Source organism: Montipora foliosa, unplaced genomic scaffold (genome assembly GCF_036669935.1).
Source record: "Montipora foliosa isolate CH-2021 unplaced genomic scaffold, ASM3666993v2 scaffold_445, whole genome shotgun sequence".
Taxonomy (NCBI): domain Eukaryota; kingdom Metazoa; phylum Cnidaria; class Anthozoa; order Scleractinia; family Acroporidae; genus Montipora; species Montipora foliosa.
The window spans coordinates 1,510-12,500 of NW_027179751.1; the positions used below are offsets into that span (position 1 = coordinate 1,510).

The window sequence follows — 10,991 nt, forward strand, 5'->3', positions numbered from 1 at the left end:
AATAATTCGTTATGGTAGGGGGGCTGTACTCATTTAAAATTTCCACGGTTGCCTGGATACAGATACAGGAGCCCATAACTAGGTGACTCCTTATGCAATATATCCTTGAGTCAACCTTTGCGCGTATCTTTCTATTTTTCGAACCTATCCTTTCAGCAGGGAGGACTCACATTTACATCAAATTACATCAATTTTCACAATATGCATAACACTTTTTTTTTTCTATTTTTGTCTGTGTTGACAATAAATTTGTTCTGATTGGCCATTATACCCAGTGCGTTGCCTGAGCCAAAGAATTCGTTAGCGTTCTAAAAATAAACAGATAACGCGCCAAACGTTGAGTCATACGGATTGATATGGGAGAGGCAAACGCTTCTACTCATGGGCTACATGACAGATATGGCTTATTACTGTGAGTTATCCCACTTAAAGAAAAATGAATATAAAGAGTTCTCCCGTAACGCCCAACCTGAGTTCCTGCCATTACGACTTGTGTCGCATCATGGACAAACCTGACCCTCAACGCACTGCCATTATGATTGGAGAATACAACATCCCCAAGCACGTGATCTTCACTTTCTCTGTGCGAGCCAGCGTAGAAGAAGAGGTCTCTACTACTAGGACTCTCGAATTTAGATTTGAACTGGGTCTGGCGTAGCCAGGTACAGGGCTTGGAGATCTAAAGAAAGAGTCACGAAGGATAGAGAAATTAAAAAATTCTGGTAAATTACAAAAACTCGGCAAACCATTGCGTCACCGTATATCAATAGAGACATAAAGATTATTATATTCTTTTTAACAAAACCATATATCAGAACCCCGCAAACGAGGAGAGAAAGTGTTTCCTGGGGACGCAAACGGAGACAAATATGATTGCGAACACAATGTTTCCCCGTTGGTAGGGGCCTTTAGTGCCTTCAAGGCACTCATCGTGATTTTACAGATGACGATGGAAGTCACCATACTGATAAGACGTGCGAAAGCACTGCCTAAGGTAAATGTGGATCATTTCTCACTGTGAAAGGTAAGAATACAGAAAATCTAATTATAAACAAAATAAAGACCGACCTCCTAACACTACTTTGGTAGGCACGATTTCCCTTTGTGACTAGGCCAGGAATTCAAACCAGAGCAAGGGTCAGGTGTTAAACGGAAGATTTCATCAGAGAATCTTAGCATTCAAACCTGCTAATTCAGTAAGTGTAAATACAAAAGCTGCTTTTACCTGTTTCCATCGCTGACCCAAGGTGAGCTCGCTCTAGATTTTGGTGCAGCCTCCTGAGACTGTTGACGATGAATGTCTTCAATAAAATCTAACTTCCAGGATTCAACTCTTGTGGCTGGGTTTGTCCTAACAAGAAAACAATGATAACTTATCGAGGCTGGCAATGCCATATTTAAGGAACATACACTGTCCTCTTCAGTAATCACAATTATCACTTGTCTATATGTCTTTCATACAATTAAAAAGACTAACAAGAACGTCACAAATTTGCATATTTAGTAGGCAAAAACAATAGCTTTACACGCCCTGTATGTGCGTTTTTCACTTTTGTCCATTTCTTTGCCTTCGTCTGCAAAACAGCAACGTGAAATAGCCAACTTGAGGTTTTGTAAAGGAGGTCAGCACTTGAAGAAATTTTTTTTCATTTTCTTTCCCTAAATTAAGCGCCGTTCCGACCAGTAACATTTCTGAGGAACTACCACACCTCTGTCATACTAAAAAAAAGATTGGAATAGTCACGGCGTGATTACAATAACGCAAATTTATATTTTGAGACGGCGTTCTCGCTGCTGTCGCCGTCGTCGTTGCTTAAAATTCCCTTTTAAGATCTATGACGGCAACATCACCTCAAAATATAACTTTACATCATCATAAGTCTGGCGATTATTCCATCTCGATTACGTCGTACAATGTAGGCGAAGAATTCTACAAACAAATTGGTACGCTCGGTTTCTAAGTAAAAATCGAGAATAACAGGTTCTAATTTGTACGTCCACGTTGTCGTCAAAACCTCGAATTTGGGAATTCCACGTCGTTGTTACGCACAATATCGCAAGAACACGTGCTCAGATGGGTGCTGCATGTGCAGCACACGTGCAGCACGATTATTTTACTCTTTTAACCAATGACATAACTGTTTTGAGGCGTTGCCCTTTCCGTACCCGCCGTCGTTTAACTCCTTTATTATTCAACACATTGTGACAATGTCCAAATATGGTTATAGCGCGCTCAATATTCGTCGTGCGTCCTCAACAGATACCCTGCGATAAGCGTGTGGCGCTTTTTTTTTTCCAATAAAACGTAGAAAATTGTGCTTTGACATCAATTTGTTGAATAATAAAACAATTATCCTGCTCAATCTTGCGGAATATCGCCTGATTTCAGCCAACTCGGCCAACGGCCTCGTTGGCTAAGAATAGGCGATGTTCCGCGCGATTTCGCAGGATAATTGTTAAATAATATTCAATGCTCCCATCCTCCAAAGGTTAATTACGAGCGCACAAAATGACCAGGGGCACGTTTCTTGGAAGTCCCTATAGCTTTACAGGCTCGAAAAGCCATTTGTAAAACTGACATTCGCTTGTTTTAAAAACTGAATCTTTTAATGCGTTTCAAGACAACTAAACCACGAAATGTATATAATTGAAGTGCAGGTTGTAGAGAAACGAGAGAAGATCGAGTCCTTTCGCAGGAAAACGTGAGCCCAACAAAATGACCTGCTCCCAACTAAGTGGCTTTATTCCTCAGTTGTTAGATAATTTCACGGGTCATGGATTTGAATCCCATTAAAACCACCAGAATTTTTAATGGCAGTGGTGATCCAGTTTACTCTAAAACAATGCAGCCTTAAAAATCTAAGAGCTACCCTGAATTTCAGGGGAGGAATCGTTGTCGAATGACTAAATTGGAAAAGATGGCCTAGGAACATTCGGGTAAATCACCTTCTTTTGGACTTTTGGGCTGTTGCAAGCGACAACGCATTCATATGTACCATTAATTTACAAAATGTATCAAGTCCGCAAGACAGCAAATTCAAAATGTATACAGTACCTGGATACCCAAGATAACTTAGAGCTATCTTGCAATAAATACATGTAAACCTGAACGGACATTTTAAAAAGGAATCATTCTCCCAAAAATGCCCTTTGGCAAAACATGATTTCACCTGGTATAATAGACCCAGATCTCTTGCTCGCCAATCAACAAGTACATCATGTTAAATTCCCTGTTGTATGTCACATCTTTTACCATGTTTAAAGGCGAGATGGGAGGAGGAGGAAGAACTGTGGAGAGATTCTGGCGCTTTTTTGCGAGATCAGACGCACACTGTAAAAATAACAATATGATATTATAGTTTTGAATTTTACTGTCCTGCAAAAAAAAAAAAAAATAGATTTAAAGCACAACTTCAAGCCTCCAACTCGCTAGATTAAGAATGCAGCGTTTTAACTATTAAAGGCGCGGGCAAGCAGCTTCAACATTTGCTTGATTTTGTTGAGTGATGTTGAACGATGTTGAATGCTGGGGTGCGCAAACAGTTTCAACACATCATTATTTGATTCAACAGACCTTCACGAGCGACCGGGTATAAAGTACCAGTCTGCAGCCGCGTTTGTTACTATGGATACGGACTTGTTACTATGGATACTGAACTGGATACGTCATTGAGAGACCGGTTAGTTTGCAGGCGAATACCTAAGACTGTTGTTAAACGTTGTTGAAGTTTAAACGCTTTTAAACTCGTTCCACATCGATTAAACTTCGATTCAACATGTTTCAACACGGTGGAAAGAAGGGGTCAAACGATTTCAACATCGCTGTTCCACAAAATCGAACGGATGTTGAAGGAAATGTAGAAGCTGTTTGCTCGTGCTTTAAGGTGGCTCAAACCGGTTTCCACACTTGAAAGAAACGTTCTCATATCGAAGGATTGACACTACAACATTTTATCACTTAACAGCAATGTTATGGCACCATGTCAAACACCAATTATTGCTGAAAAAGATTTGGTCATTTTTGTGACGTAAAACGTTACCGTGGCAACAGGAAAGCCCTGCAAAAACACCCCATATTTTGGCTTTAGCTGCTCATAACTCAAAAACGAACTCGGTGACCCCCATTTTTTATTTCTGAAATGTAATTGACTTGCCAGAATGAAACTTTCTGCAAAGTTTAAAAAAATTCTGTGGAGTTGATTCAGAGCCACCTTAAATAATTGAAAATATAAGATAGCTCTGAATCTACTCCACAGAATTCTTTTAAACTTTGCAGAAAGTTTTATCTTGGCTTGCTGATTACTTTTGTGTGTTAAAAAATCGGGGTCACCGAGTTCGTTTTTCAGATATGAGCAACTGAAGCCAAAATTAGGGTTTTTTGCAAGGCTTTCTTTTTACCATGGTAATTTGTCACGTCACAAAAATGACTGCATCTTGTTAAGCAATAATTGATGTTTTGCATGGTACCATAACATTGCTGTTACGTGATAAAGTATTGTAGTCTCAATCCTTCTAATAACAAGGTCTCCCTAAAAGTGTTGAAACTGTTTGGAGCCACCTTAACCGTGCAAAAGACGATTTTCAAAGCCTGAATGCCTCAAAGTAAGTCGTCTACACACGGTATAGTGTCAAGTCAGACTTCTTTAGAAAAAGGAGTGTCACCCAGCCAGATCGGAAATGAAAACGAATCGAAAAGGATGGCAAAAGACTAACTCTGGTATTACGCATGTGTTTCAGTACAAAAAAGACACGTGATCCGCTTTGCACGGAAGCCAATTACTGGTCAAAGTTCTGGAGAGCCTCCAATTTAACTTGCATGTTCACACTAGAAGCATAAGCAAAACAAGGTTTTTTTTTTGTAAATTATGCAGAATTTTGTGAAGTTTGGTGACTGACCATAAGTGGAAATGTTCCCAAAAACTACTTTTGAAAAAAATAATCAATTTGATAATAAAAAAACAAACTATCTTTCTGTGATTCCATATGAAGGACAGAAAAAATAGTAGTTTACGAACCTGCTATCACTGCCAATTGCCATGACACGTGTGGATTTCCCTCTGCACGTGACCAAAGAGAGTGACGTGACAGAACAGCGTGACAAAGCCCAGAAATCACACAAATGATTCAGAGAGAAGACCTCAATGACGCGATTAGAGCAGCAGTAAATATGCTTTACTGACACAATATTCATCCAGTAAATTCCTTCAGAAAACACAGGCAAGCTAAAACACAAAAAAAATAATGAAGTATCAAGCAGGTGTTTTAGATAGCTACCACCAGTTCTCCAAGCGACAAGTTCGCAAGACGTTTCGCTCAAGTGAAACTAACACAGAAACCTATATCAGCAAACATAATATAAATTGACTGCAGGCTTTTAACAATATTTTCACTAGTTTCTTCTTTTCACAAACAAAGATCACAGAAATAGCACCATCTATGGCTTGTCTAGGGAGGGAAATAAAAGCAAACCACTCAAGGATGTACTGGATAGAGTGTAATGTGAAGTGCTAGAATTCTATCCCATATGAACCATGTGAGCGTTAGCCCTACTGATGGAAATGGGCCCACACAAGGACAGAGAAAAACTCTTCCCACCCTGGTCAGAGTTTTTCTCTGTCCTTGTGTGGGTCCATTTCCATCAGTAGGGCTAACGCTCACATGGTTCATATGGGATAGAATTCCAGCACTTCACATTACACTCTATCCAGTTAATTCTGTTTAAAATATAAGTCTTACACGGCCAACGTTTGTATAAACGTAACCTTTCCTTGAACTCAAGGATGTAGTTTCTTATGAAGTTTGCGACTGCTCTTCTTGAACCTATCTACTTCGGAATCGGTTGATTCGACGCCCCCTGACGTCAGGTTGATTTTCTTTGCCCTTCTTCACATAGAACTTTATAATCAGCTGTTTCGACTCCATTTTACTTTTCACTGCTTTTGCACAAAGGCCACGTGTGAGAGGCGAGCAAGGTACTCTCGATTTTTCAAGAGTAAGATGCAATGCAATTTGAATAGAGGTCCCCTAGGAGGTATTATCAATTTGGGCAAGCAAATTAGGCCTTGGACACGAGGGATCCGGTTTTTGACGCACTGATCGTGACAACCTGGCCCCAGTTCTTCATTGGCCGGATAACTTTATCTGGTGGATAAGTCACCAACTGACAGTTTCAATCAGCGTTGTCAATCTGTGCAAAGATTTCAGTCTTTGTCCTCGTAACCGCAATTACGCACACTCTAAGCATATCTAAGGGCGCTTTCCTTTTGTCAGAACTGGCCGGCCAGACACGTCAGCTTGCAAAGAAAATGCAAAAATTGAAGGAACACTTGCATGATAATCCTTCGCATTCTCCTGGATAAGTATATATCATCCTCGAAGTGTGTTAATTTTGAAGGCGTTGTAGAGTTAGTCCTTCCAAAGGCTCGGTCTGGCCGGTCAGTTCTGTCAAATGGAAAGCACCCTAAGTAAAGGACCAAACGTTTGGCAAACGTTTACTGGATAGTGACTTACCCATCGGGATCCTAAGGGCCTATAGTGTCCCACAGCATTTATGGACAATCACTGTAAGAGAGCCTACGCTTTACGTATAGAGCGTTTTCATGTGACGTCACGGCGGCCATGTTGGTGTTCCAAAACAAAGAAATGGCGGCCATGATGGTATACCAAACTAATCCTCCGGGAATTGAACTCTATTTTATGCAAATACTTTCTTTTGTTTCAGTAATCCAATATGGCTGCTGGTCACGTGAGTGAAAACGCTCAATACCGTCGAAATCATTCATTAACTCTAAATCTGAGATGACGAGAAAGTCAAATTTTCATATGTGATTACAAAGTAGCATGTATTTCCTCCACAGTCATTTAAAGACCCTGAATGTAGGTTTGACAAAATCCAATCCACGACTTCCCGCACGGTAGTCCGATAATCTGCCTACTGAGCTAATGAGTAATCCTTCTTTATAGAAAAAGAAACTGTCTTAGGTTTAGGTTAGGTATATAACCTGTAGATTTCCTCCATGAGGTTAAGGGAGTTGACTTTCACGATGCCATCCAATGCTGCTGTAATAACAAGTGCTGATGTGTCTGGGTGAAGCATGATTTTTGTTATTGCCTGATGATGAAAAATCAAGTAATAGAATCACAGGGTTTTCTTTAAGGTTTTAAGTAGCGGGAGTGTTTTGCAAAGTAGACGGTTGTGGGTCCGGAGAACCCACACGATGGGCCTTAACTCATCGCTTCTAGGGGGGTCCGGGGCATGCTCCCCCGGAAATTTTTGAAAACTGAATGCCGGAAAATGCATTTCCTGGCATTTTGGGCCATGAAACTCAAACATTAGAGGGATGAATCAAGCTGCAATTATACTATGAAAACCATGTTACTCAAAGAAAGACGAAGCGACATTTCAATAATACAACCCTATAAACAAAAGTTGAGTGATATTTTTGTATCTTTTTGGTGGTTTTTCTGGAGCTAACGAGCCTGGCAAATATTGCCACTTCACAACTTGTAAACATGGCACATACTTTGAAGGACTAGACCAGCAAAGGCTAGTGATTGGTTGTTAAATTAAGAAGTTGATTGGAGGTCATACTAATTGGCCAATGGCGTAAAGGATGTTTCGATCCTGTTTAGGTGTGAAGATGACACACATTCGTTCCATTGTGTAATTAGCGGGAAAATATGCTTGCGGAACTTGGTTGTAGTAATTTCGAAAATTGAAAATCACTCGAGCGGTTTAAGAGTGATGTAGTTTTTTTTCCGAAGAGTTTAGGAATTCCGTAAAGCAGTGAGAGTTGATCAAGAGTGACGTTGGATAAAGATCCGTTGTCATGTTGAAGCGTAGAGATGCCCTCGAGAGGACGAGCACTTACGCGGGCAAGTAGGATTTAACTCCGAGGAGCGTTACGTTCAAGTGTTTAAATAAAGTCTACGAGTCCTCAGCTTCTACGTTCGCTATAAATGATCGACTGAAGGGTTCGAAGTGAAAACGAAGGAGCGGTTAGTGAATGATCAGGGTCTAGTTTTGTTCCTCAGTTGAGTTGTGGTAACAGATGCTTGAACGCAGGCTGAGCGTGTTGCTAGCAGAACATCATATGTAAATTTCCTTCTGGATTGAGAACAAACCTTTTGAAAGTGTTTCTTTGTTTACAAGTTTTTTATGATTGCGGCGTGATTAAAGGAAGTTTTGCGCAGACTAAAACGTCCTTGGGTGATTTTTCCTTCCGGTGAAATACAATTGGTGGCTGTTGAAAGATATCGAAATCCAATATGGCGGACAACACATCATATTGTTCCTACTTTCCCGCCACCACAGCAAGATTTTTTCAAAACAAAAGTCTCAAGCATAACGTTCTTAAACTGCCCTTGAGTCAGAAGTCTTTTATGTGTTTTCAGAAAAGATAGGCACTGCAAATTTTTATTTGTATTGAGCCCAAGTAGTTTAGACCTCATAAACATCATCTCCTCTACATGTCTTTACTCTTCAAACAATGAAAGTAGCCGGCGAAACCTGACAGAGAAGCCGGCGAACTTCGCCGGCTGCCGGCTCTTATATACAACCCTGACTGAATCATGTGCAACAATAAGTTGGATAGGTGTTCGAACTATACATTGTAATACATAATTATTGTTTTTGTTTTGTTTGTTTTTTACAAGCATTGATAACGGTTTTTACCAGTCCTCGTTTACTTAAAAGATTATTCCCGCGAGTGATTTTAATTTTCTTGCTAGCAGTCTCCCTTTCCCTTGATATTTAACGTCATGTTCATGCTCTCCTCTGACTTGCATCTGCTGAGCATGCGCCAACATTGCCAAAGGCGTCAAAAAACCTTCTGCTTGTCATTATGCAAAGGCCATTTTTGTATAAATAAACAGGAGCGGTGTTATTTAGGACTCTGCATAAGTTATTTTAGAAACCAGTTTGTCTCGACTACGATCAGTAAAGTGATAAGATCAAAGTAAATTTACAGCCATTTCCCCATTTGCTTATTAATTAGCTTCAAGCTTAAATGGCAATAGAATTAATGTTGTACCTTTGAATGCCCGGTAAAGGTATGAACTTTTCCTCCACTTTTCGATCGGCTCCAAACATTTACTAAAGGTTAGAATGATAAAGAAAACAATGCTCATTTTACAAACCTTTAAAGTGATATTCATTTCCCCTATGTCATTTACATGTATGTCTCCATAACTCTGCTCAAACCTGACAAGCGGAGGAGGCGGCCGAAATTAAGGCTACCACATATAAAGCATCGTCTAAAAAACGAACCCACGACACATTGGTGGAAGGCGAATGCTCATCACTCAGCTTCAACCCCCCCCCACCACCCCTTCACCCTCCCCATCATTTAGAGGACTCACACCCCAATCAGGAGGGGTCAAAATCCACAGGAACACCAAATAATATATACAATATATGATTTCCAGATTATTGGAATTGTGGATTTGAAACTTCTTTGTGAGGGAAAGATAACAGTCAGTGGAACAGCTTTTGCTAGCAGAAGTCTCTTTTTCTTTTGCGTTCCCTGGGCTGACGAGTACAGGAAAAGAGACCTCTGCCACGCGTCAAAACTCACTGCATTGAGCATGCGCAGCGGTTACTTAGCAACCAAATCCTCACGTGATACTTCATGTTGTGTGGGCTCACTTAACAACAGCGGAATTACTGTAAACTCGGGAATGGGCAGGACATAGCGGGCTCAAGTCACAGTCAGCAAACATATCATGGGGCATGCGGTTTAAAGAGTGCCGTCCAAGGTTGTGGATGGCGGCTCGATCAAAGTGAGTCTCGACTCATGACAGAGGCCTCTTTTCCTGTACTCGCCCAGTGAACACAAAAAGAAAAGAGAGCTCTGCTAGCAGGGAAAAAAACCAGGCTCAAAATCACTTTCAGTCTCAGTTTTTTACAGGTTCCTTTTTAGCTACTTCAGTTGCTCCAATAACTGAGCTGTCTTTTCCCTTTGAAAAGAGTACATTGTTCTAAAACCATACATACCATCACAATCTGTTCCAACAGTTACTATAAAGTTACAGGCTTTGGAGTAAAAGCATCCTGTCACAGGACCTCTGTGTGCACTGCAAACACAACAAAGTAGAAAGATCTTTAACATTCAACAGTACAGTCATCCATCTCTAAAAATTAGCAGGAATCTCTCAAACGAGTACACCAAAGCAACCACAATGTCGCCAGTTGGAAGAAAAACTCTGCAAGAGGCTCCATTTGAAGTTGATTCTGGAATACCTGTAAACTGATAAGCCTTACTCAGCCTAACTTCATGATAACGATCAAGCATTTGAAAGCATGCCTTGGAAATTACCCCTTTTGATTGGTTTTTGCAACACCAAGACCGATTCCATGTTCCTTGCTCTGAGAACAGTGTTCTATGAACAAGTCGTGCTGCCAAATCGTAGCGCGTAAACCCGCCTTAAAGGCCAGTTTGCATGCTACAATCTGTTGGCATGTAAACCGGCCTTAAAATAGGTGAATTAAATTTTAGTTTCATGAAACAACTCGACGAAGATCACACTGCCCCTGTGAAAAGATAAACTTTCGAGTTCCCTTGCAGAGAAACCCAACCATTTTTTTTGTTTATCCTGTGATATAAAATACCTCCAAAGTACAGTGTGACAGGCTTACTCTGTTATCTGGAAAAGAAGATTTCCTTCCATATCGTAGGCCACAACATTTCGCTCAGACAAACAGTAAAGACGCTGAAAAATTAAATTGAATAATCCACAAGTCGGTTAAAATAAATTCCACATGGCGAAGTTTGCTATTTTGCACATAGTGCCGGCTTTTACCAATCTCACATCCAACAACTGTAAATGAAATTAAAATTGTCTTATTAAATTACATTAAACTTTGAACTGCTTCAATTTGACAAGACAACCAGAAATTCTTTTGGACTTCATGAACGCTTGGCACAATCAGCTTCCATATAAGGTCATACTGTAAATGAGCTGATAAACGAGGTCAGAGTGCTGAAAAACTC

At 40.3% G+C, this 10,991-nt stretch overlaps 1 protein-coding gene across 2 annotated transcripts in view; it reads right to left on the reverse strand.

Moving 5' to 3' along the window:
• Nucleotides 1-630: 630 nt before the first annotated feature.
• LOC137989187 (uncharacterized) overlaps nt 631-10,991 on the reverse strand; it is a 19,856-nt gene continuing 9,495 nt past the window's right edge. Inside the window, exons 7-14 of one of the 2 annotated variants that reach the window (XM_068835040.1) lie at nt 10,637-10,710; nt 9,995-10,074; nt 9,033-9,094; nt 7,002-7,111; nt 5,016-5,222; nt 3,171-3,331; nt 1,226-1,351; nt 631-679 (exon numbers count right to left, since the gene is read on the reverse strand). In XM_068835040.1, coding sequence (XP_068691141.1) covers nt 3,259-3,331; nt 5,016-5,222; nt 7,002-7,111; nt 9,033-9,094; nt 9,995-10,074; nt 10,637-10,710 — 606 coding nt within the window. In that variant the 3' untranslated portion in view covers nt 631-679; nt 1,226-1,351; nt 3,171-3,258. The remainder of the gene's footprint in view (nt 680-1,225; nt 1,352-3,170; nt 3,332-5,015; nt 5,223-7,001; nt 7,112-9,032; nt 9,095-9,994; nt 10,075-10,636; nt 10,711-10,991) is intronic. The other variant, XM_068835039.1, reaches the window with a different exon arrangement.